Genomic DNA, 26983 nt, shown 5'->3' on the forward strand with positions numbered 1-26983 from the left:
CAGCTGCTGCAGTGACACCCATATATCCCCGTCAGACGCAGATGTGGAAATGCTAGCATATTGTCATGTTTCAGTTGATCCATTCAGTTTTCTCCATTTGTTTTCATCTAACTTGCTACTTCCCCTGTCAGATTTATTTTGCAGCTCTTGCAGCTGGATATTCTGCTGATACGTCCTATTATCATCAGTGAAATTGCCTGTAAATTTGGATAGTTTTGTCTCAGGAGTGTCTTGTCTCAAGTCTTGATACTCTTCATCCCCAACATAACACACCTTCTAGAATCAGTAATCAGCCACTGTAATAATTGCCGTGGTCTGTAAAAAGTGGAAGTAATGGAGGCTATCTGACTAACAGTCGAGCCCCCTCTTCCTTTCCTTTGCATTCCATTTGTGTTTGCCAAAAAAGACAATGAGCAGTAATGGATATCTCATCTGGAAACACTTAAAGCACCTCCAGGTCATTTCCCTTTGCAGATCGGCCTTTGTAGCTGAGCAAACACATCTCTTCCAGCCTCATTACACGAGATGGAGGTGCCGCGCGCCTCCCCTCGTCTTCTCCTCCTCGACTGCTCCACCTCTCCCTCTGTCCTTCCGTCCGCCTCTGTCGCTTTCACCGAATTCCACCGAGGACCTCCACACGGGATTTTTAAAAAAAATTTTGTCCCACTCTGCGTTTGCACTAGCATCGCCAAACCAGACTCCAAACCTCCAAATTTAGAAAGAGCCAGGCCCAGTTTCTCACAGATGAGAGGAGCTCACACGATGACGTCATGTCGGTTCGTGTGGTCACACTGTCGCGTGCCAAAGCTAATGCCAATCTGCAATCACCTGCTGTTGCAGGGAGTGTCTCACGCCTGGAAGATTGAAGCTTTTAAAAGCTCCATTTTCATTCCCGCGGTGTGTCCGTGACCAGGTGGTTTCAAATTATGTAGAATTTTCAAATATTTTTGAAGAGGAATCCAGGGGGGAAGCCTCAAATACTGCTCTTGGATTTCGAAAAAAGTGAGATGGCTGCCACCAACCACATGCCTGCAGTCTATCTTAGGCACTGATTGGACTCGTGCAACACTAAACAAATAAATGAGGTGAGACTGGCAGCAATATTTGGCAGGAATGACCTTTTAAATCTTTAAATTAAATTCATGGTAGAAGCTACTTTGGTTTAATTATGGTTCTAACGGGGCTGTTCTTGTTTGTCCAAGAAATCATGGCGCTATATTTAACAGGACAGGAAAATGAAATGCGTATGAACCAGTCTGGTAATCCTATATCTGTGACAGTAGCATTACTGCAGTGCAGCCAAGGTTTCCCCAGATCTGCAGCCTTCTTTAGGTTGGAGTGAGCAGACTTGGAGTTTTAGCCAGCGAGGGCTTGTCCCTGCTGAGCATACAGAAAGAGAGGGTTTAGGCAGATAAGCTGTGACCATTTCCAATTACTGGCTGGGATCAGCTGCTGTAATGGAGGTTCTGGATTTTTACATTTCAGCTCAGATTTTGGGATTCAGGACTTTGATTAGATTGGTCACCCTGTGGATATTCTTTAAAAAAAATAAAGATGGCGAGGTATTGTCCACGCAGTATACTGCAAAGCATATTAATCCATTTGACTACATTCTATAAATACAGGATAGGCAGTCTGTTTCATCATTTCTGACTTTTTCCACATATGCACATATAGAAATCTGTGACAGAAATAAGTCTATTGTTCCGTGAAAACACTTATATATATGGTAGACTACAGCTGAGCACAGTGACACATAACGAACCCACATTTTAACAACCTCCAACTGATTAGCAGTGTATCTTTAAGGTGGTGTAGTTGTTGCAGTGCATTAGGACGCGCTCGTGGGTTCACGGAAGCAGCCTGCAGTACTGCGAAAGCATCTTGCTGCTCTGTCGCAGGTAGACACCGATGTGGATCATGGTGGCTTGTGTTTGTCCTGACGAGGTTGTCACGAGCACCTCCCCGGCTCTTACAACTGTTCCACAGCAGAGGAGCAGAGACAGGCTTGACTACTGCTCTGGGATCAGTCCGCACCCCCCTTTGCTGTCTCTCTCTTGCGCAGCCCCCCGATCGGCGAGGCGGGGGGGGGGTATAAAAATAGGTCCAGGAAAGCCCGCAGGGTGACGGGCAACTGCAGGCATGTCAGAGGATGGATGAGGCCCGGGCACCTGGGGACGCCTGTGACAAATGACAGCCAGCCGGCACGCCACCTCATACACGTCTGTGTGATATTTATACAGGGAGGAGTGAGCGCGGGCCTGTGCAGGAGGGGTCGCCGAGCTCTCTCAGTGTGATCAGGGCCCAGCCGCGGATTCCTGGCAGCTGCTCGTCCATGTAGTTTACCTGAGTACCTGGCATTTGTGTGCTCTTTATTCATTTGTGCAGAAAATGCCCTTATATAGGACAGTTTACACTTCTAAATCTTATAGTTTACCCATTCCTAAACTAGGATTTTTAATTGTTTATTCATTTTTAAGTTTTCCCTTTTTTCACTTTTTTTCATTAAATTTTACTTAAGTTCCTTATTCAGTTTTACCACTGTCTGTTTTATAGTTTTACTGGTGTCTATACAAGGGGCCCAGGCCCCTTTATTCTGTTGCTTTATATGAGCTCCTAATAAAGATAATTGTCAATCTCAACTAACCCTGTTAAACTTCAAAATCTAAAATCCTTTTAGTTTATACAGCTTTGAGCAAATGGTAGTCCCCCATTGGCAGCCTTTGACAGTCATACTCTTAATACAGCAGCGTATTATTACAAAGGAACCAAGGCTCCTGGCATTGTGAGAAGTTTTTCAGACTCAAGGGGGTGATGAAATCATCCATGACAGTCTCATTAAAGAACAGTGTGTATAAGCCCGTTAATGGTTGGTCTTATATGAGGAACTGCTCTCAGCAGTGTGTGCCTATGCAAAATTAAGAGTGGCCCAGAGGACATGAACTCCCAACACTGCACACGTTGGCTCATTCAAACCCGCAGTGGGAAGGCTCTGAGCATCAGTGGGGTCCGTGGTGGATGACCGCACCGCTGGGGTGAGGCTGCATACTGAGCAGACTGAGCATGCTGCTCCGCCACCACCGTCTGCCATCCAGAACAGGGAGCACTGTGCTTGCTCTCTGCTCTCTCTGATCCCTCATGTGCCCCACTGGTGGACTGGTGGTCTATGTGTGTTGAGTGGGGGTGAGGCCTTGGACATGTTACTGAGGCCCTGTGTTCTGAGTGTTGCACCTGGTCAGTGCAGTTTGGGGTGTGATATCACTGTGACAATGGTGTGTGCGTGTGTTCGTGCATGTGTGCGTGCATCCATGCGTGCGTGTGTGTGTGTGTGTGTGTGTGTGTGTGTTTCTGTCTGTCTGTATATCTGTGTGTGTGTGTGTGTGTGTGTGTGTGTGTGTGTGTGTGTGTGTGTGTGTGTGAGACAGAGCAGAATGTCACCTTGGAAAATTACAGCTGGATGTGAGGTAAACACTTGTTTTAAGGTTCTTCCTCTTAGTTTGACCTGTAGTTATATATGACACACAGCTAACCCCCCTCCACCCCTTGTAATGGTCTATGAGGAAATGGCTGAGTGCTGCTGAAACATAGGTTATACCTCTTAAGCAGACTGCATTTTCGTCTGTAATTAAAGGTCAGAATGGCCAAGCTTGGGTCCATTTAGATGCATATTAATTGATGTTTTAGCACTTCCTTTCAGAGGCTCAAAAATAGTGTCCTGGATTGCATCTAATACCTTTTTAATTGTGATCGTGATTTGACCTCCGTGATACAGTTTCCGCAGAGAGCTGTAAACATCGCCTGCTTTAGTATTCTTTAGGGACGGATGCAGGTTTCTTGTGCTCATCGTCTGTCTCTCCTCGCTCACATTTTTCTCTTGCACTTTTGAAATGACAGATTCTGAGGGCGTATTTGAGGGGGTCTTCACATGTGACATGACCCAGAGCAGGGACTCACAGGGTCATGTCACGGGGGGGGGGCATCTTCTCCCTCCAGTAATGTCCCCAGGGGTACTCCCTAGGAGTCAGCCAGCACCTGATCCAGCCATACCTCCAGCTGACTGCACTGACAGGGATGAGAGAGGGAGACCCCCCCCCCCCCCCCCCCCCCCCGCCCTCCTCTACAGAGGCATCCTTCCCCATCAGCACTAATGTCATCATGTCTGCTTATTTGCTCCACCTAATCATGCAGTGCCAGTGCTGGGAGAAATAAAAGTGTGTTTTATTTCGAAGTCACGGCACAGGCATGTATTTCCATTATTGCCAAATCGTGATCATATCATTCGGCTCCAGTATCTTCTGCTCTTTGTCTCTCTCTTTCTTTCTTTTTTCTCTACTTTTGTGTCTTCTTTCTTTCTGTGTTGTCCTGTTTGTTGTCGTTTTTTGTGCTTTGTTCCTTTCTGTTTCCCTTTGCTCAATTTCATTCCTGCCTCCTCTCCCTTTCTTACCCCTTCCCTGTCACTCATCTTTTACATCTGTGTCCTTTGTTTTCGTATTTATTCTCCAGTTATATTTTTTCTTTTTCCGTTTCCTGTTTTTCCTCTGGTGGAACCTGCAGGCGAGCCAGGCCTCTTTGTATGTAGCCAGAATGTGCCAGTTCTACAGTATGCATGCAAACGGTTAACACCAGGTCTCCACGTCAACATAGAGAGAGGCAGTCTGCAATCTAATTTGTAATCCGTCAGGTAATAGGTCATTATGCCAATTTAAAAATGAAGTGGGGGTGCATCAACAGTTTCAATTCATTTTCAATTATGCAAACGTCAAAATCCACTGGCTGTGAGACAGATCTTAATGGCATTGACCCAAAGTGACCAGCAGAGATTGGGGGGTGGGGGGGGTGATCAAACACACTCGTGAGAGGGGGTGTTTAAATATCTGTCCATCATCATTTGAACTACACCAGCAAAGAGAAATTACTATTACTGATATACATCGTTTTCCTTATTGGACATCAGAGCTTCTTAAATACCCTGAGAACTGAAACTTTACTTTACAAATTCACAATGAAAACATTCTAGGCTTTCAGTTTGTAACTACATCTTCCGGGATTGCTGTATTTTCTAATTAGTTTTGAATTACGGATGTATATATTCAGTATATAATGATATGATATTTGTCAAATATGATTGAGTTGTTGAGTTTCTGACTCAAGGCAAGCAAACAATAAGCTGCCTGTGTAAATGGATCTGATGATGGATTTTTATGTTTCCTGCAGAGTACTCCATAATGCTTTCTTGTCCCAGTACAATTGTCGTCTACATGCATATGCATATTTTCTGTAGTACAGCATCCAACCAACAGGGGGAGGAGTGGAGTAGAGATGCAGGGGACTGTGCAGGCTACATTTATTTATCATTGAATGGGTTTACATTACAAAATCAACAGCACTAATCAGAGATACGATTGCAGATGCTCCAACCCCATTTAGGTAACAGCTATAATTGAACTGTTACATGATACTTTACAGAGAAATAGTAATTTAATCCTTTACAGAGCAGACTGATGAAAGAGCATTCGGTTCCTTAAAGTGTGTATTTTAAGCTGCAGCAGCACTTAGGAACAGTACCTTTGTGGAAGCAGTGTAGCAGAATATCAGTGCTATTCTGCATGTCCTAAAGCATGAATCAATATGCTGTTTATTTTCAGTAGAGTAGTGTCAGTGAAGTAGCATAATGACTCACCCTCTTCTACTGTCAGTATGAGTCTCATCCTCACAGATTTTCTCTGCCCCTCATTTTCCAGTCTGAGCTTTAAAACCTGTCTGCGCTGCAGCATAGAGCTGTTAATATCGCTGCCTGTCCATTGTCTGCGCTGTCTGTGTCGTGTCAGATTTTTATCAGGTTCCCAGAGCACTCGGAGTAAACTGTGAGCCGTTGTCAGTGGTGGCTGTACGCTGCCATGTCTCAGTCAGCGACTTACTTTCTTTCCTTCTCAAGGCTCCATCTGATCTGTTCAAATCAAACTCTTTGTACCCTAAAACTCTCTTCAAAAGGGAGGACAAAAAACAGCAAAAGATGACCAGTCTAACCAGTAGGTTAACGTCGTGTTTGTGTGTGTAGTGTATGACCGTGTGTGGTCTTGCGCAGGTGTGTACGTGCATTCTTGCGCAGGTGTGCAAATTTCTCACAAATTTGATTCTAAGAGGGAGCAGGAAAATATAACTGACTGAGGATATGAGCGTGTTTGTTTAAATACACGGATGAAAGAACACACCCTCCAGTCAGAGACTGAACTGTTAACGGCTCTAACACTCTTCCTGTGGGGTTGTAATTGCCTGACTCCACCGATCAGCCCAGACTGTGGCCCTCTGTGGGGGATAGGAGACGTTCCCCAGTAATGGACGGAATGTTTTCTCACCCCACTCTGTTTACAGAGTGAAATGGTGACTCCAAGGAGAGAAATGAGACTTGTGTGGCCTTGGAGAGTGGGAGCCGGGTGGAGCGTGGCAGAAATGATCTTTCCCTTTTTAATCTCATCCTATTGACATTTACTCATGTAAATTCTATCAGGTAGCTTTTTATTGCCCACAGCCGTGACATTTTTGAAGATTTAGTGGGAGGGGTCTGGAACTGCCACCCCTCGCCCCCGAGTCTCTTGACACCCGGGTCCAAACCTTAGCGCTGATAACCGCCGAGCCACCAGGTAAATGTCAGCGTTTGACACCACCGGCCCCGACGAAAGAGCCCGTCTCAGTCCACATGTCCATGTCTCCCACTGTTACGCACCTTGCGAATTCCTACACTTGGAAAAAGGCCTTCTGGTGTCCGTATAGCAGCTGTCAAAACCCTGTCGTCATGGAAGAGTACTTACTGTCAAGCAGTTGGCCGCAATGCCGACTCCCTCCCCCCTTTACATAAACGTGGTCGATTGGGTCATCTGCAAATCGCGGTAAAGTGCGGTAATGCTCCCTGACGATTGTTTAACCGTTCGAGTGGCTCCGGTACGCCTTATTTATGACGGTGAGCCCATCTGTTTGGTGCTGCCGGATGATTGATGATGGAGAATCGTGTGCGCCAGCATGTGAGTGTGGTGTGTGTGTTTTTTTTTCCCCCGCTCTCGGCTGCTCTGACAGCCGGGACGCATCTGTGCAGCGAGGACGCCATGCGCCGCGTAATCGGAGCGTCTCCGTCTCTCGCACTCGCTGTCATCCAGATGGCGGGACCGGTGACAGGCAGTGGCCGTACCTGTCACTTTCCCTCACTGTCCCGTCAGCCACGGAGAGACAGCCCGTCCATCTCCCGCTCGCCTTCGTATCTTGTTCGCACTAAGGGCAGCGGGGTGACAGAGCGGTCGGAGGGGGTTGCCGGATCAAATCCTGGCTGTGCAGCCGCCCTGTTTCTGGCACCAGCCGTATTAATGAGCCAGACAAACTGGAACTGACACTTTGCCTTCTTATTGCACAGCCGGTTTTGGGAGCTCACGTTATTGCTCAATCTATCATGAGAGGATGGTCTCTCAAATTATAAACCACCTGTTGCATTGAAGCAAATTGCCCTCCTTCATCTTCAAAGTGAACAGCAGTTGCTCGCATGCCACAAATTTCAAAGAAAAAAGGCCAATCAGTGTTCCCTTTGAAACAAATGTGCATATGTGAACATGACCTGAGTTTATTAGAATTATAGGTTGTGGCTGGAGGTGCAGGCCAAGGATTGGTAAAGGCATAGAGATGAATAAATATGATGAAATCCTTAGCATTAGCATTTCTTAGCTATTCAGCAGTATAGGCTGAGGAACACCCCCTGGGAGTGACAGAGCTGGAGGGTTGGGTCCCTCGCAGCAACAGGCCACAGCTCGTCTCCTCCGTCCACTGTCCTGGGCACCAGGGCTCACTCACATATTCATTTGGCACTCAGAGTTAAAGGGGCTGGAAGAATCAGGGCGGCGAGACCGCTCGGGTGGAAGTCCCGGCCCCTCTGGGTCCTTGCTTTCCTCACTTGGATCGCGGTCGGGCAGATACCGCCAGCCTGCGGAAGGAGATGAGATGATAAGGCCGCAGCGGAGGCGGGGTGGTGTGGAGGGAGACAGGGAGATGTCTACAGAGGTGCCACCATTAGCATATTGATAAGCGCCAGGGGCTGAAGAGGAGGACCATGCACAGGGATGTCCTTTGTCTTCAATGGGACGCAACAGCCAGGGGGGAAAATGGGGTGTTTCTGTCAGGATAGGGGTGCGCAGTCTCCAAAGGGATTCCTGCTAGACATTTTGGAGGTGTTCCTGGCACACAATGAGTAGCACAGAGTGCCTGTGGCCTGAACATGGGATTGAGATGTGGGAGCTCCAGGTCACAGTGCATGTGGTTGGTGTTAAGAAGTTCTTAGCAGAGTGGAGCTGGCACTAGTGGACTAGGAAGTTGTTGTGTCAAATCACTGGTTAGCGCAATATGTGATGTTTAAGTCAGTAAGAGATAAATAACGATGCCAAGGTTAGGCTACCTGTAACACAAGTCCTTCTAAAGTGAGTAATAGTTGGCTGTTAGAAATTCACCTGCTCAGTTCAGTCAGCGACTCCACATCTGTTTAATATTCAGTTGTTTCTCTCAAATCAGTGATGTGTAGCTGTTATAATTTTGGGGGTGTCAGCTCGGCAGGCATGGTTATTCGGTACACCTTTGACAACAATATACAGTGCACTGATTATCAGCAAAGTGAACCTTTTCTTCACTTCATATCCCACTTCATGCTGACTGGTGTAATTTACTTGATTAGCAGAAAGGTAAATTTTTTATTCTTTTATACAACAATTTTTTTGCGGTTTAAATTCTGAAAGGGCTGCTGAAATGCTGTAAGATTTTTTTTTTCTATTAGTGTGCATGATTCATTGGTTATTAATGAACTGCTCAGAACTGATTACACCAGCCTCCCCTTTGGCGGTCACATTCATCCAAGCCTCAGCCGCCGCACAAAGAGAGGCCCCCGGGAAGCAGTGGGGGGCCAAGGTTGTTTCAGGTACGCCGACGCAATCAGCGACCAAACAGACTTTTCAATTAAATGCAAATGGGGTGAAATATAGCCCCTTCGCCGTGTTTCCGCGGCGATCCCATTGTGATGCGGCTTATCGCGCACGGCGCAGAGCTCTCCCCCATCATTGTCGCCCCAATCCCAGGGAGGGAGAGGCGCATCCCTTTCCTCGCACCTGTGGCACGGCGTGCCCGGCCCGCTGAAAGAACGGGCCCCGCGGTATTGATTAGAGCTGGCAGCAGACGGCGCCGCTCTCTCTGAGGGCCCGGGCGTGGAGAGCATCGCTCATCATTAGCACTGCTCATTAGGCCAAATACTAATAGGTGCAAATAAGCGTCATTTTCGGCCTGCAAAATGTGACGACCATAAGATGGAGGTGTGTGGATGGAGAAAATAAAAAGGAGCAAGCAAAAGGAAAGAGTGAATGGCAAAGAACAGGCATTGGGAATTTTGTCCTCTGTAAAATCTAAGTATGCATCATATACTTGTTCTAAATTTTGGTGTTTGCACATATAATGTGGGCATTGGACTCGCACAGTAAATACACTGTAATTACAGAGATACATTCTGGATAGCAGCTTGCTTTGATTATTAAGATAAGAATCACAGTTACATGTACCACAGGCTGGTGCTCTATGTAAGTAAACATGTTGCAGTTGCAGTTTATATTCTGGTAGGTACTTGTTGACATGTAATTACAGAAGTTCTGCAGCCACTTAATGTAAAGGAGACGTATCATGTTTTGCTAGAAAGTTTCAAGCCATTGTCCACTATTTTAAGTGTATGGTATGTCTAATAGCTTTCAAATGTGGTCATCATTAATTCATTTTCATGGTAAAGTTGCTGAAGTATGCACAACCACATTGCATGTGCACTTGACCTGCATGGCAAAGTGAACTGTACTGGTGCTCACAGAGAGATAATTGCTCCCAGAAGAGCTCACTCACAAACACAGCATCTGCATCAGGGCTATTGAGAGAAATTAGGTTCATAAAAATTGGATGTTTGTCTGGACAGGTAAACACAGTCTTCAGTGAATGAGGAAATTAATATGCCCGCATGTCTTCACACCAACAGTGACCATATACAACGTAGCTCTCACTCCCTGGGTTCAATCAAAGATTGGCAATAATAAACTTTTATTATTCCCCATCCAAATGGTGTTATTATGACTATACATATGGTTACGATAATTACAGTCATTCTGATATTACAGTTAAGTCTTATAATCTAAAGAGAGTTTAATGTCCCGCAATCACTCTTCACTGCATCATAATCTTATTCCCCAAACCACTTTTCACTGGGAATATTTTATCTGCCGCCAAGCCAGTCTCGGCCCTTCAGAAATTTGTCTCCAGGCCTGACCAATTGAGCAATAAATTGCTGGATGTAAGGCCCAATTAGTAGCGAGGAGCCGTGGCTGTGCGGGGGATCGTGTAAACAGCCTGCTGTGATTGACATGGTTAGTGAGGTGATTTGTGCTCAGTAATGAATCCCCAAGGCCCTCAGGCCCATCCACCACTAATTACTGACTCCCCACCTCCTCCCCACCTTTTCATGTCTGATGTAGTATTTAAAGCACAGCACTCATGGATTGGGGGGTCGCTGGTTCAAATCCAACATGGCACATTGCTTTTATATCCCTTAAGGAAAATAATCCAGTAAATGAATCCACTCGTATTGTATCCAGCTGCAGACGTGGATAGTATATAAAGTGCCTTTGTGAAAAGCTTGGCCAGAAAAAAAAAGGAAATGGTTGGTGGTGTTGTGAACGATTTCTCTCTGATGCGAGAAACAGGCCTGTTTCATTCTGTAGTGCGGATGCGCACCCTTTTATATTCCTGATGTTTTTGAATGAACACGGAACAAGCTCTTTTATTTATTCAGTCATTCAGTGATTGTTCTATTTATTCTTGTGGGCATATGTTGATATGTCACCTCCTGGGGTCTGAAGCTGACAAGGAGATTGATTGCTTTGGCACCTGCTGCCAGGGCTGTGAAAAACATGTAAAAACGTGTTTGAAATGGCAGTGTTGGAACTGTAGAGATAGCTCAAACTCTTCCCAGACCGGAAGATCTAAAGTTCCCCTTTGTCCCCCTGGAGAGGATGCTTTTGAAGGTGAGCCATGGGTTTAGGGCCTGCAGCAGCTGTCCTTAGACTGGGACAGGGACCCGCTGATGAAGGACCAATCAGACAATAAACTCGAGTAGGTAATTCCACTGACAGTCTCTGAAAATCCTTTTCTAAACCCTTTGTACTTTTTTTTTTACACAAAGAATTTGTGTGAACACACTCTTTCCTCATTGTGTTCGATCTGAGCCTTTTAGCATGTTCTTTTTTTTTCTTTCCCGTTCCCTGATGACCGAGGGTGGAATGCGTTTGATTGTTTTTTTTTTTTTCTATGGTCTGATCTCCTAACATGCTGCTCGTGTTAGCAAGTTTAAAGGGGGTGAAATGAGACGTGTGTTTTGGGACCTGTTACTGTTATGGGCGGGGGGTGGAGTGGGGGCGGGGGGGGCATTCCCAGCTTGCATGCTTCCCTCTTTAATCACCTTCCCCAAGGGGCTATCCCATCCATGGTGGGGGACTTGGGACCCTTTGACTCATGACCCATTGCAGTTTACGCTGAATAGCTACTGCAGAGCGCCTATATTTATGCTGACAGTCCACTAGGGAATTTAACTCTTAATTCCTTCACAGAGTGGCAAGAGTTTCCCTTCAGTGTTGTTTTTTTTTTTTTTTTTGTAAACCACTGTGTTCTTAATCATTTCTAACTGTTCCCACTCTTCCTGTTAATTTACACTTCTTTCATTTAATTGTAAGGAAAGACAAGATTGGCTTCTCAGGAAAAAAAAAAAACCCTTCCCAAGAGTTTTAAATGCTATTGTTTGTTTTCACAGTTTCTAATCATAGGGTCCACTGCTATTAAACGTCTCAGTTTATCTTTGCCTTTCTCTTATGATTTAGCTATCATTTTCAATATCTGAAAGACAAAACAAGCACAGAAAATCCCACACACTCTGAGGGGGACAAATGGAAGACAGACACGCGCTGTAATATACGGCCTGCATCTGAATGGAGAGCAGAGGTAGTGTCACAGATCTTCATCTTCTGTGATGTCTGAAGAGGAGGGAGGGCAGTAGATGTCCTTGTATGAAGGGAATGGGGAGGGACGCTAACCCCCGCCACCCCCATCCCTCTCACCCTCTCGCCCCCCAGCTCCCTCGCGGTGTTGATAATGAGGTGACCCCCTGCGGGGGCGGTCGGATTCGGGGTGTCACCTGGAGGAGAGCAGCTCGCATCATGCCTTTCCCATGCCAAACACATTACTCGCTCCATCTGGCCCCCGCAGCCCATGCCAAGACCAGACGCCCCCTCCAGGACAAGGTCATGCGTGGGCGTATGTTTGTGGATCGGGGTCTTGCCTTTGGATGGTCACAGTGTGGCCCTGGGGCCCTCTGACAATCTGGGTCCCAGACAGGGGGCTCCAGCTCAAAGCCGTGGCCCAGCACAGGGAGCTGACACCGCTCTACCACTCCCAGAATCCTCCACTGGCAAGAGTGTGACTAGCCCAGTGAGGCTGTGGAAGTAGTCCTGCATGTTCGATAACTAGGTTGAGAAGCGGTCAAAACTTTCTGTGGTGATGCTGTTCAGAAGTGAGAGAGGCTTTGTTGCATCAAAGTAAAATGATGATAGACTCTTGGAAGTGGCCTCGCAGTGTAAGGTACTACTGTTTGCCAGTATCTGATTCTGGGAGCGGGCACTGCAACTGCCAAGAGTGTCAGTTTGACACCAAGAGTGTAATGGAATTTTTTATTATTATTATTATCATCATGATTACTATTATTATTATTATTGTTATTATTAGTAGTAGTAGTAATAGTAGATGTACTAGTATGAGGAGGAGGAAGAGGAGGAGGAGTCTGTAATTTGTCTACAGTTCCATCTTTTTGTTTATCAAGTGTTACTGTGCAGCACACCTGGCCCCATCAGTCACTTTGTTTTGGAGTCTGAAAAGCATGTCAGTGCAAGCTTCCACCCTCTTTCTGAAATCACCCCATTTTCTAATTTGAAATTATTTCATTTTAAAAAGCATGGCACTTTACTTCCCTCACTGGCTTCTTGAATATTCATGGGCGATTATTGAAATTTCACTGCTTTGTTTACATTAATCCTTCAATTTTTCCTTTAAAATGCTGACATATACTATACAGACCAAGCATGAAATCCTTTTTTCCCATATTTTCCATGTTTTAAATGCTGTGCTTATTGTGTCTTAATGTATTACACATAATTAATCAGTGAAAAACTGATTTTTTTTTCAGTGAAAATATTTTTTTCAGGTATTAAAAATTTCATGCTTAATTATAACCAAAGCATAAAAATAGATATTTTTGATAATACCAGACCAGATTAAGATATATAGACAGAAAATATGACGATCTTATTTTCTTTAAAATCTGTATTTATATAATTTAAATGTAACTGTTCTTTTCATGTTGTTTGGCTGTTATTGGTACCCATAGAAACCTGGGAGCTTTACAGTTAATAACTAGCTTAGGGGAGAGGCTACATTAAAATGTGTTTTGTGCTATGATTTTTTTTTCTCTCAAAGGTTTTTCTCTGTTTTCTGAAGAGGTGTATCTATGCATTAAATAAGGGCTGTGTGCTGGTCATTGACTCTCCTGTGGTCCCAGGTACCTCCTCCCTGATCCACAGGCCCAGATACCTGCTGGCAGTCATCACTCCAGGCCCTGTGGAGTGGTCACTGGAGTGTGACAGACAGGCTGCTATCCACCCCCCCCCCCCTTTCTCTTCTCCTGTGTCCCCACCTCCTCCCCTACCCTCTTTCACTGCCCATTGTTGCAGGAGAGCTGCGGTGTTGTACCCTCTTGACCTAAAAAATGCTGTCTTTCTTCAGTGCAGCATGTGTGTTTTCTCAGTTTAACTACACAGACAACCGCTAAGTGAGTGAGAATTAACACCCGGGGCACCCTTTCCCAGGCAGCCCCTTTTCCCCCAACATGTCCTATTTAAAATAAATAAATAAACACTTGTGTTTTGCTTGAAGTTACTCTGGCTATATTACACTGCCAGTGCCCAGATGAGGATCTCACTTCAACTAAGATATTGTCTTAGGAAGGAGTGATATTTTCATTTCCTCTTGGCCACTGTCAGATTAACAGCAGATCTGGAAATGGCTCACAGGCAACAGCATCGCTTGCCTGTTTTCTCACTGGATGAGGTCTAGTGGTCAACAGAATGAAACGGAGAGTTCAGGTTTATTTTTTTCCCCTCATTCTTTGCCTCTGGTTTGACAGCTATCATGTGTTTAATAATCACACATTTTACTAAAATATTGAGGAACTGTAGGGGAAGGTGCAGATTTGGTAGGTTACATTTGTAAAGCAGCTGACTCAATGGCCAGCAGTTTCTCTGAGCTGGGACATTATATTTCAGATGCCTCAACATTCTTGTCTGTACTACCTCACAAGGTTCAGCAGAGGCCCACGAAGTGGCAGGCTGTCAGCAAAGCGAGGTTGTTTTGGGTGCGTGTATTTGTGTGGGCTGCATGTGTGTGTCAGAGTGTTTGTATGCTTTTCTATTGCTGCCTACTTTGTTTCCTGAATCCGTCTTTGTGTGTATGGGTGCATCTTTGTGTGTGTGTGTGCGTGTTGGTGTGTGTGTGTGTGTTGTGTGTGTGTTGTGTGTGTGTGTGTGCGTGTGTGTGTGTGTGCGTGTGTGTGTGTGTGTGTGTGTGTGTGTGTGTGTGTGTGTGTGTGTGTGTGCATGTGTATACGCCTGCGTGTGTGGGGTGGTTTGTCTGTATTCCTGGCAAGCGTTTTTTGTGGCTGTGAAGGTGGCTTGAAGCTGTTGCTCAGCAGCCCGTCACAGCGAGTGGAAAGAGAGAGGCAGTGCACGTGTTGGAGAGAGAGAGGGCGAGGCAATGCTCCATCTCATGGCGTGTTTGAGGGAGTCACGCAGTGCAAAATTCTGCTCAGATTTTGCTGACCTTTACGTCATCCCTGTGGCTCGTCCCTGTCACCAATCCCCACAAATCAACCCATCCACATTCTGTAAGGGTCCGTCAATCTCAGCCAGAGCCTAACTCTCATAGACCATAAGGAAAAATAAGCTTTTCTTTTGGGATGTGTATCCGCATACCTCATATTTGCGCTTGTCACAACTCAAGCCTCGGTCAGCACAGAAAGGGAGGAGGCAGAAGGCTCCACATGGGCCTGCAAGAGAAAGCATTACCCTCTACTGAAGAGGAATTATCACACATCCCAATCACATCACATATCACAAAATCACAGAAACGTCTTGAAACATCATGTGTTATCTGGTACAGTGTGGAGTGTTCTCCTCTCAGCTACCCAGTGTGCCCTCTCCTCTGTGAAAAGATTATAATTAAGAGGCTGTACAGTCCTGAAACATGCTGAATCCACTCCTTTAACCCAAAGCAGTGGTCTCCCTATAAAATGAGCTACGGTCAGTGAAAAAGGGGTAAGCAGTTTGTGTAAGACTGGGTCAAGAGGTCAGAGTTCATTCTATATGTAGAGAGGTGAGAGTTCACTCCATAAAGGGAAGGATTGTCACACGGCTGACAGATGCACATTCTTCAAGTGCATGGTCCACAGGATTCCCACATGTGAGTGGTCCTGGGAGGTGAGCTGTTTGACCTTTCAGCAAACCCCATCTCTGTTGCCTCTGCACTGACAGCTTCATGACCTTGTCAGTTCAGCCAAACTGCAGATAAGCATTTTTCTTCCTATTCTGGGAAGCACTGAAACCGGCTCAAGGTGGTGTTGGAAATTTTCCTAACGTGTAGTGGTTGTTTATTTATTATTATCATTATTGTCGTTTTTTTGTGAACTTTTCTCCTACTCTGCTCTTCTAATACTGTATATTTGTAGAAATAATTAAGAATAGAGTGTCAGCCGTAAGCATGGACACATACCATGAATTACCAGTTTGTCATATGTCATCCAAGCAGTATAGTGCTTTTGTTATTTTTGTGTTTACTGATATGCTTAGCTTTTTTATATTTGGTGATTTGAGTGTAAAAGAGAAATGCACCGACACTCTGCTGAGCAACTGTATTATTGTATTATCTGCTCTGTGTATGAGTTAAAATACCATGATGGAGTGAGGAAACGCTGCCTTTCCAAGCGCAAAACTTTGTTTGTCTGCACTAGTAAGCTGCTTTTCCTTATCTTTTTTTCCACTCTAAAAACAGGCCTAATCTCAGTGGTGACAGGTTTTGCACTAAACTCAAGCTTTGCATTTTCATTTGAATGTTGATCATTGAAAATAAAAACCTTGAATAACTACAGCTTGTCACTGTTTAGCAGTTGCTTTAAGCCTCATGAAGGAATGGGGAGAAAGACCGGAGTGGTCAGCCATATTCATATTGTGTTGAACTATCCAATGTAAAGACAATGAACTTTGGTTAAATCCGGTTTAATGCATTTTACGAGTGCCGCAGTTCTACACACACACACCTTTTTTTTTTTTTTTTTTGCACTTCATTACTATAATCTTTATGCGTTCCCCAGCAGCTAGGCTCAATACAACTGAACCCCTCGGCTCAATTATTCAACAGAGCAATTTGATGTTGACTGACTGATTTTGTAAATGTTTGTTGTTGACTATCCAACTCCCTTTCGCCTGTCCTTCCATCTCTTCTTTCCCCTCTGCTTCAATCTGCTTCTTTTCCTCCACCCCCTCCCTCTGTCTCCCATCTCTCCCTTCCCGGTCCCTGCCCTCCAGGAGAGATCGGCCCGCAGTCCGCTGTGGCTTGTTTACACAAAGCTTTTAAACAAGCTACCGCTTTTATTCAGATACGCTGTTCAAGTTTTAATTAGCCCCTCGTCTTCCAATCAAAGACCATCTTTTCCTATTTAATGTTGCTCTAGTAGCTCTGTCAGTCTCTCTCTCTGCAAGTGAGTGGGGAAAATTGCTCTAATAGGTCACAGAGGGAACCCCGCCTCCTCCAAGGTAGGAGAAAACAAGGGGGGTGGTGCTATTGGGGGGTCAACTTTAACCCCCATTAATGCATATGCCTGGCACAGCATAATAGGACATGCCGGAGGGAAGAAAGTACTAATCCTACATAAACTCTCTCGCCGTATGGAAGTGAAAGCCTAACATGGCGTGCTTAGAATATATACATATGCACAGAGCGGGGGTTCAAGGGGCCCCTGTGCTGCTATTATTCCATTTGGATATTCCATGTCTACGTGAGTGCTCTCTTGTTTTCCTACCAATTAGCCAGGTGTACCCCTTTAGCTTGATGGGGAAACGCAGGCAATACCCACATGTTGAAGTATGAGCGTCTGCATGTGAATTCTGGTTGAATGGGGTTTTTGCTCATGGGGGCACGGTATTTTGGCAACAGTGGCACCATGGTTTGTCGCTGTTTTGTCTCAGTTGCTTACTGCGGGGGTGCGCTCCTCCCCAATTAATTCCGCGGGTCACCTTATGAGTCACCAGCGGGGTGAGAGCTGTAATCAGTATTTCCCCCATTGCTCCTGATGATCATATATATTTCAGAGGGGAGACGACCTGCTTGGAATGACTATATGACATTGGCAGGGCTGAGATTACACAGGATCGGTGATCTGAATGCTGATCGGAGCACCTCCAGACACAAGCGAAAGGTGGTCTGGTGCGTCATATCGCCGGATGTTTTGCATAATTGAAATGGCAGTGTTTTTTTTTTCTTTTCTTTTTTTTGTATCAGTATTAATATCACCTGGAAATTAAAAAAAGGAGTTCTGTTCCATTTAGAGTCAGGGATGGTTAGAGGCCTGATCTGAGGTCAGTAATAATGGTGTAAAGACTAGCAAAGGAATGGAGGTGTGGACTTCAGGTAGTGAGTTCCCTAGTGGGTTATGACTTCAGTGGCCTTGTGGTCTTTCAACGCCCTGACACCAGAAGGGTGTGGTTCAGTCCTCAAGCTACGTAATACCACGTGAAGTCCACCATTAAGGATGGTACCTGTTACCTCTCTGCTTACTACCTACAGCAGTATGGCAACAGAGTAGCGGTATTAGCAGTACAGAGATGAGATGGATGGGGGTAATGTTCCCGCAATGGATGCTTTATGTGAATAAGCTTGCACAGTGAACTGCTTTAATGTACCATACACCGTTTGTGTAGGCTTAGTGGGGTATGTAGGATTATATTGAATATCTGTATATTTTGGTTTTAGCTAAAAATAATACCCATACTAAAATAAAAATATGGCTCCTTTAATACCACTCTCACAAGATCACAGTCTCAGACACTCAGAAATTGTTCTCACACACACACACACACACACACACATGTGCATTGTCAGGAGTATCATCTCTCACAGTTGCGTCCCTGCTCATCTTCCCTTTGCTGGAGAAATATAAGGACAGACTTACTCTGAGCTGTTATCATTGGACATCAGCGTAAGTCGGTAACTCTTCACCAGCCACTCAGTCAGCAGAAACATCCCATTATTCCCGCCAACGCCCAACCCCCCCCGTACCGCTGCGAGCCTGTCGCTCAGCGCAGGGGCCCGGGCCAGAGGAACGGACAGCCGTGCGCTGATGCACTGCAGGGAGAGCCGTCAGACGCTGCCGCCAGGAGCTGGATCAGCACCGGAGAGCCAGATAATCCAATCGCAGCCAGATGCATCTGCAAACGTTACTGAAACGTTACGGGAGCGTGGCGTTGCAGGTGGCCCTCCCTCCCTCGCACCCCCCAATCCCTCTGTGCTTATTGCCTCCAGGTCCACATTCAGTCGTGTCCCAGCCTGTCATACGTCTTGCTTTGCCGTTCTGGCCATCATTGCTTTATCACCATAGGATCAAGAGTATTAATGGGTTATACGTGCCATTGATTTCTAATTATTTTTTAGTAGACACGGAGGATAAATATTGCGCCGAGCGGGTATCTCAAGGCTTATTGTAATCAACATCTCTATTGATCGCCTGCCCAGGCTGCAGAAGTAATCTATTTTAAATACACTTTCAGTAGTGCGCACTGGACGGCCTTTCCTGTCTCATTGTAATTGTATTGGCAGGGGGCCACAGAGAGTCAGAGTGGGAGTATTTAGTATTTGCCTGACCAGAGGAGGGAGGGAGGGAGAGAAGCAAGAGGGGGACAGATAGACAGAAGCAATGTGAAGTTAGAGGAGGAGGAGAAGGAGGGAAGGAGAGATGCTGTCTTGGATATATGGCAGTGCAGATGCTAAAAACAAGCAAAAAGACTGTTCTATAAAAGTGTGGCGTGAAAAATATCCTCCAGATTGCTATTTCCTTAATCCTGTGCATAGCATGAAAAGTACACCTGGGTTAAATCATATATACTGGAATTCTTCATGTTCAAAATATTCCTTATGACAAAATGAGCATTCCAGTTCGCTGCTGGCGCACCATGCAGAATTGCAAGAAATCGTTCAAAAAAAGGTCAAAGCTTTTCCCTGCAAGCTCTCTACCTCATGACCTCCCAAAAATAAGTTGGACCCTGCAGAGAAATGACGGCATTAATAATAATGATTAGAGACTGCACACGCTGCCAAGGTTTACCGAGGCTGTGCAGGAGAGCTGTGGAGTGGCAGCGCTTGCATGCTGCATGTGGGTCTGTAAAGAATGGCTTTTTAAAAGTGCAGAGGAATGACGAATGGGCCGCAAGCCTCACTCTGCCAGATTTCTGCTTTATTGATTTATCTTCACATTTGTCTGCAGCGGTGAAATGGTTTCGGACAAAATGCATTTTAACACAATCCGGTCGACTCAGCTTTTGTCTGCATGCTGGATATATGCACCTGAATTACCGGGGTGCTGCCTAAGTGTTTCAAAGAGAGCAATGATTCTCCCCTGCTGGTGAAAATAGATCACTCACAGGAGTGCCTCACTGTCAACTGAGAGCAATGCATTCCAATGGATTACAAAGCCTCCATCTATCTCCCTCTGTTCTTTGGTTGTATTGATCTAGACAGAGGCTGGTTTTCCTTATGTGGAACGTTTTTTTTATTCATTTACATGAATTGTCTCTCCTGCCATTTTGATCACACCTTAGGATTGTGTTTGTATGTGTGTGCTTGAGTGTTGTGAGCTGCGTATGAGAGCAACAGAAAAAAAAAAAAAGTTGACGAGTCTCCGATTGGTTTAAATCCTGCACAGTTTTTTCCTTTTACATCACTTCTCATTGTTGTTTGTAATTAACATTCACGCATTGGCAAGCCATCAATTTTCTTACTGCTTAATTGTCTTGAAAATTGAGGAAATTATAGAGTAGGACTTTCGCACGAGTTTTAATAAGTAAGATTCTGTCAGGGAACGTCAAGCATATCTCACGTTACACACACACACACACACACACACATGTTCCTGTACCCCCCAGTACAAGCACACACACACACACACACACACATACATACACACACACGTACAGACACAATTGTTCCTGTATCCTCCAATGCAAACACACACATGCGCAGACACACACATACGCACACACATGCACACACGCAGACTAGACTCACAAATTGCAGACCAACCCCTCCCAAATGCACACGAGTCAAGGGTGCTATTTTCAGAGGTTCTCCACCCTGCAATACATGCCTTGAGTCCCATTTTCTCTCCTTTAGTTTTTTTTTTCCCCCAAACCGCAGGTAATTTCTTTTTAATCGATAATTAACATAAAGCCATAAATCATGCTGGGCCCTGTAAATATGGGTCAGGACTGGGACTCAGCCGTGATCACTCTGGGAGGGGGTGATTTGAGTAAGCCGTGGTGAGTGGTGCATGGAGAGACGATGTCCCCCACCCCTTTCATCCTACAGTTCCATTCCATGCCCCCCCGCACCCCCCAACCACACACACACACACACACACACACATACACACACACACTCATATCTCTGCTATGATTATGTGTCAAACAGATTGAGAGATACCCTCAACCGGGGGAATCTAATGAGACAGGCCCTGGGCACAAACCCCAAGAGAAACACCAGCAGGTGTATACATGCAAGAGAGAGAAGAGGAGGATCATGGGAAGGGCAGCCGGGGGGGGGTTCATTGGCATGGGGAGCACGTCTTCCTCCTGCCCGCCACTCAAGGTTGTTTGTGTTTATGCGTTCCCACCGGCTTCCTTGTGCACGGCGAGCCGAAATGAAATGCGACCACTTAATGTTTACTGGATGATGGGAGGAACTCTTTTCGCTGGACCGGGGGGATAGGGGCTTTAATAGGCATCCAGGTTTAACTCCCAATTTGTCCCAGATTACATAAACCTTCTGAGGTCAGATTCAGTGGGAAAACAGAGGCCGTTCACATACAGGATCTATGGAGACAGCTATAGTCTATAGGCATAATATTACCAAAGCCAACTACAAAGGCGCATTCAGTTATAAATATCTGAATAACGGCTCTTGTTGGTTTGAATGACGTGATGCCAGTCCAGTTTATTGTAGTATATCAACACAGCCACCGAGTTAGTTGTATAGCATCCCATGATTTCTCAGAGCAGCTCAGAAACCGGCCATATTTCCCTTCTTGGACAGCACCTGCACTGCTGGGATGGACCTGATGATTTACTCTCCTGAGAAGGGCCAAATTAAGCTGTTTTATTACAATACTGCCATTGTCATCTCACTGTCAGTTTTACAATCCTACCACCCGATTCCAATTTGTTATGGTCTACGTCAGCCCCGCTCTCCGTCCTGTCGCCTGACGTGTTGTGTATTCTACCCAAATGATTCAGATATTCTGAAGCCAGTTTGGACAGCTGGGTTTCCATCACAGTAATCCCATTAAAATGGTCTCCGTAGCTCCAGACTCATTACGGCTGCCCGGTTATTCCTATTGATGCCGGGCCTGTATTCTGGTATTGCCAGCTCCCGCGCAGCAAGGAATTCCGGTTGTAGACCGCTGCCTGCAACCCGGCCTTTTGTGCTCTTGGCTTGTGTAATTAACGTGTTAAAATATCAGGCATGATTTTACAGCACGGAAGCCACACAGGGGTAAATATGTTAGCCTATGTGCATTCCAGATAAGCCACCCCACCCCCAACGCCTTGTTCTTTCCCCCTCTTCACCACCAGTTCTGAATTTAGATAAAAAGCTAGATTTTGCATTCCGATATTGCCTAGCAACAGGACAGTTTGGTCCACCAAGCAAACTGAAAGGTTTCCACGTTTCTGAATGAATGATTTTCTCACAGTTCATGACCGTATTAGCCATTTATTTGTGTGGTTTAGAGGCATTCATTTTCCTTCCTCTTCATTTAAAATGCTTAATTGTGTTTTCACAGTAATTGAGTAATCTTGGCCGTGCTAAATCGTGCTGTCCTGGCTGGTAACTGAAACGTTCGGATTCGTTCCAAAGTTCATTGTTTATCTTTTTCTTTAGTCGTCTTCTCTTTCCATTTACTTCCAAATCGTTTCACTGTGTCGTTTTGGCTTTGTTTGTGACTCTCTTCCCCCCTGTAATTACGTTAAGATTCAAACTACATCCCCCAAGGGTTCAAGGGTACTCAACTATCTCTCAGGAGGAAATAGCAGAGAGCATGTTATTCAACAGAAGAAGTGTTGCCATGCAGAATGCTTTCACATTGCTCGCAGTTAAATCAATTACATGTATTGTTTGCGCCTTCCGAAAAAATCGATGTGTGGAATTTCAGCACTTAGAAAGACGCCCTGTACCAGAGAGCCCTTCAGCTGGATACTGAGAGGGCCTCACCCCACATTACTTTAAAACATCTCTATCAATACACGTTTATGATTCCATCTACTGCATTTTGGGGGGAAAAAAGAAAGGAAGAAGTTAGTCATAAAAGCACAATACCATAGCCATTTACAGTAGGACATTAAGGTGCTGCAAAATTAATTTTATTTCCACTTGGTAATCCCCCCCCCCCCCCCCCCCCAAGCACGCAATCAAACACACACACACACACACACACACACCAACTTGTCATCCATCCCTGCTGTTGATAATGCCTGATATCCAGCAAACCTGCACTGTTCTAGTGTTTTAAATCAATTTCTCCTCAGTCCGCTGTGAGCCTATGTGAGGTGTCACATCATATGTAAAAACAGCGGTAAATGATGGTGGGCATTGTGGCTGGTTCAGTCACGGGTGTTTCTGATGTCATCGACAGGGCATGATGTACCTGGAGGAGAGGAGGCTGGTGCACCGGGACCTGGCTGCCCGGAATGTTCTGGTGAAGTCCCCCAACCACATCAAGATCACAGACTTCGGACTGGCTCGGCTGCTGGACGCGGATGAGAAGGAGTACAATGCAGATGGGGGCAAGGTCAGTGACTAGCACTGTTGGGAGGGAGGGAAGGGGGGTGAATGTCATAAGGGGAGTGCCCATGATAACCCCACATGATGACCCCTTTTCTTTAATTTTGAATCATCGGACACTTTCATTTCACCATACCCTTTTCTCAGTATTTTCCTCTTAGGATATTTTTTCGGACATTTGCTAAAAATCATCCCGAAACATTTTGCTCCTCATAGCACTTCTCTTCCTGTTCACTCACTTTACCTACCCGCTATTAATTTTCCTTTTCTCCTGCTCCAACATTGAAAATGTACTTCTCCAGAACACCCCACCGAGCAGTTGATATGACTGCTCTGAGAATCATACCTGTTTCCGCCATATGGGAGTTACCTCAAGCTTAAGTAATTTTTTTTTTTTGGTTACCTCTCTTTAGTGCAGAAGTCTCACAATACCTGTTTTTCTTTTTTGAATGTTTGTTTCTCGGCAGCAGATGAAAAAGTCAAGCTAACCCAATTGCACGTCTCTTTCTTTCTCTTCTGGTAAACACATGAGTCATCATTTTGTACTGTATGAGTCACCAATATTACCCTGGAGGAAAACAGTGCAGTTGATAGGACAATGCATGGGAGCACGTGTTGTGTCCTGTGGTTCCCAGCTGAAAAGGAGGCTACTGTTGGCAGGTGGGACCGGTATGAGACTGTGGTCGTCGTAGCAAGGGGAGGGTGAGTCAAGTGTTGCCATGGAGAGGCCAGTAAGAGGTCACAACAGTAAGGGCAGGATGAGTTTGGGTTGTCTCGGGATAATGGCAAATATGGATAATGGATAATAGTTGTAGTGCGGGACTCAGTAAACGGTAGGATGAGTTAGGAGTTACTGTAACGAGAGCAGGATGAGGGAGGGTCACCCTGGTGACAGTAGGAGGAGTCAGGTGCATCACGGGGGGGGATACTGCAGCCCACTCTGCGAACCTACTGCTCTGATAGTGGACACTTGGAGACGCAGAGTCGGGTCAGCCTGATGACCGCTTCCATAGCCTTGGGTGGTGATTTGATTAGGTCCATTTGTTTCAGTGGTGTCTGTGTTCATGTGCCTGCCGGGGAAAGGGGTCACCGCAATGTCTGGCCTAGAGCACTTCTCCATGGATTTGCTTCATTTTCTTTTTTGTCTGCCCTCTCTAGCTTAACTTGTTAGGGTTGCTCTCTCTCTCTCTCTCTCTCTCTCTCTTTCTCTCTCTCTCTCTCTCTAACTCAAGATGTGTTCTGAAGAATTGCTCTGCAGTCTGGTTCTGTGTTATTCTTCTCTTGGTGAAAACCTACAGGGATAATGAAAGATACATGTAAGACAAAATCAGTGAGAGGCTTGAAGTGAACTGAACTAGCAAAATAATAGGTCTTTCAGGCTACCCCTACCTCTGCCACAGGAACTGCGGGGGAATTGTCGGAAAAGTTTTTAGCAATTCCCAGTATCTCAGTTTCAGATTTGAACGAAGATGAACCCCCTGGTAAGACTTGCAGTAAATGGGAGCAGTAGGGACACAAGGTGGATAAAGTTTCAACCCAGGTTTTGTTAAATAGAAATCAATACACATGATGTATACAGTACACTCTACTTCCACACGCAGAAGAAATAATCTTTCATCAGTTCATCCAGGGATATATAAGTCAGGTCCATGTTCCTGTCCCAAAGCATTTGGACCAGCCTTTCTTCAATGGACCTGGTGGGAAGATACAGGAATACAGTTGTCCTCCTCCAGTCCATTGTTCTCATTTTTTCTCTCTCTCTCTCTCTCTCTCTCTCTCTCTCCATTTCTGTCTTTCTCTGTCATTTCATAGATGCCCATTAAATGGATGGCCTTGGAGTGTATCCACTACAGGAAGTTCACCCACCAGAGTGATGTATGGAGTTACGGTGAGTAAAATGTGTACCTAGGGCATCTTGGATTACAAGAGAGAATAGTAATATGGATTCGGCCTGTCCAGCAAGGGTACTTCCTCACTGAGCTTGGTCACCCTACATTATTGCGGTTTGGCCTATGTCATAAATTAGAAACGGTCATAGTTCAGCCTCTCATTGTTTATATGTGGTATAATGACTTTCTGAGTCACAGTCCAATAATGTATAAATTTGCCTTCAACTGATACACAATTAGCTTGGCAGGTTCTATTCATCATGAATAGGTGTTAGATACAGGGGAGTAGACAGCTAGCTAGCTACCTGCTTTTTTATAGACTATAGCCTCTGTTGGTTGTAACAGCTGCTCTAATACATGCTGTAGTAGCTCGCTGGCTGTTTTCATTTAGCTAGATGTATAATACAGGAACCCATCACAAAAAGCTAACTGCTAATGATTATAGCTCTGTAGTTCATGCTATAGACACAGTATTTCCTCTGTTAACTAGCCTTGCCCAGAGGCATTTTTGACTGACAGGTCAGTAAGCGATTAGAGATCTTTCCCAAAACATGTGTGGGGAGTATGGTAGGGCACATGTTTACAGCAAGACCCTTTCCAACCAGAGGGGTTTTTACATGCTAACATAATGGTATGCTAACATAGAATAATGGTATAATAATATGTGAGAAATGAATGCGTGCACATGTTCACAGGTGACTACTGCTTTGTTAAAAAGGGCAAAAAAGCTATTCAAATTCTGTAGTGAAGCCTATATCACGCATTGTTTTTCCTGCTCATCGACGGAGGGAACATGACGCACTCTCCTGTCATTCCGCAGGGGTGACCATCTGGGAGCTGATGACCTTTGGAGGGAAGCCCTATGATGGGATCCCCACCCGGGAGATCCCCGATCTGCTGGAGAAGGGAGAGCGCCTGCCCCAGCCCCCCATCTGCACCATTGACGTCTACATGGTCATGGTGAAATGTACGACTCCGCCCGTCCTCTCTTACTGACACACGCCGCTCATTGCACGCCCATCTCCGTTTGGTGTCTGCTCATACCTACCTGCTCAGTTTATGGGAGTTCCGTGGAATCTACAGAACACGGAGAGCTATGAAGAGTGGCCTGTGTGCTGCTCACAAGCCGTAGATCAATGGATATGCATGCGTGCGCAGGCTCCGACAAGCACACAAAGCACACTCACACCCTCCACGCCCAACCTGTGCAAGGCCCATCAAAATGCATCTTAGTCTTAAAGAAGACGTTGTATGAGTGGCATTCTCTTTTGCCATTTTTTTTTCTTCAGATTTCTTTGAAATGCCTGTCTGAGCTGGAGTGACTTGCAAAGACTGAGTATAAAGTACATCTCACAAAGTTGCATGAAAGACAGACCATACAGGACACGTCAGTTCATCAGCCCCTCAAGTTGCTCAGTGCTTACTAGTGCATATCTTCTTCAATAAGTACATACATAAGTGGCATACATATGTGTAATACAACGCACCCTATAACTTGAGTTATGCTTAGGGAGAGGAACCAAGTCTTCAGTCTATGTTTGTATAGTAGCACTTATGTATGAGTTTGCTCCATAATTATTACACAGTACATATAGAAGGAAGAGCAGGTCACAACTAATTCAGGATGAGCAGCACATCTCACCGGAAGGGCACAGGTGGCCCTGCCCCCAGAGAGGATGACTGACACCTCGGCCCTGCCCCCGTGTTTTCCGGAACGTCTTTCCTTTTGTGCGGCTTTTTACCGCGTGTCATCTCCATCTGTGAGTGACAGCCACAGACCCACCTGCTCATCCCCTGCCATGTTCCGGTGCGCATCACCCTGTTCAGCCAGCAACCCCACTCTT

At 45.5% G+C, this 26983-nt stretch overlaps 1 protein-coding gene across 1 annotated transcript in view; it reads left to right on the forward strand.

Annotated features, from left to right (window-relative positions):
- LOC118789536 (receptor tyrosine-protein kinase erbB-4-like) overlaps positions 1–26983 on the forward strand; it is a 294445-nt gene that overhangs the window by 255533 nt on the left and 11929 nt on the right. The window contains exons 21-23 of the mRNA XM_036546004.1: positions 23102–23257; positions 25063–25138; positions 25960–26106. Of these exons, the coding sequence (XP_036401897.1) occupies positions 23102–23257; positions 25063–25138; positions 25960–26106 (379 nt within the window). The remainder of the gene's footprint in view (positions 1–23101; positions 23258–25062; positions 25139–25959; positions 26107–26983) is intronic.

This window comes from Megalops cyprinoides, chromosome 14, assembly GCF_013368585.1.
Source record: "Megalops cyprinoides isolate fMegCyp1 chromosome 14, fMegCyp1.pri, whole genome shotgun sequence".
Classification (NCBI taxonomy): Eukaryota; Metazoa; Chordata; class Actinopteri; order Elopiformes; family Megalopidae; genus Megalops; species Megalops cyprinoides.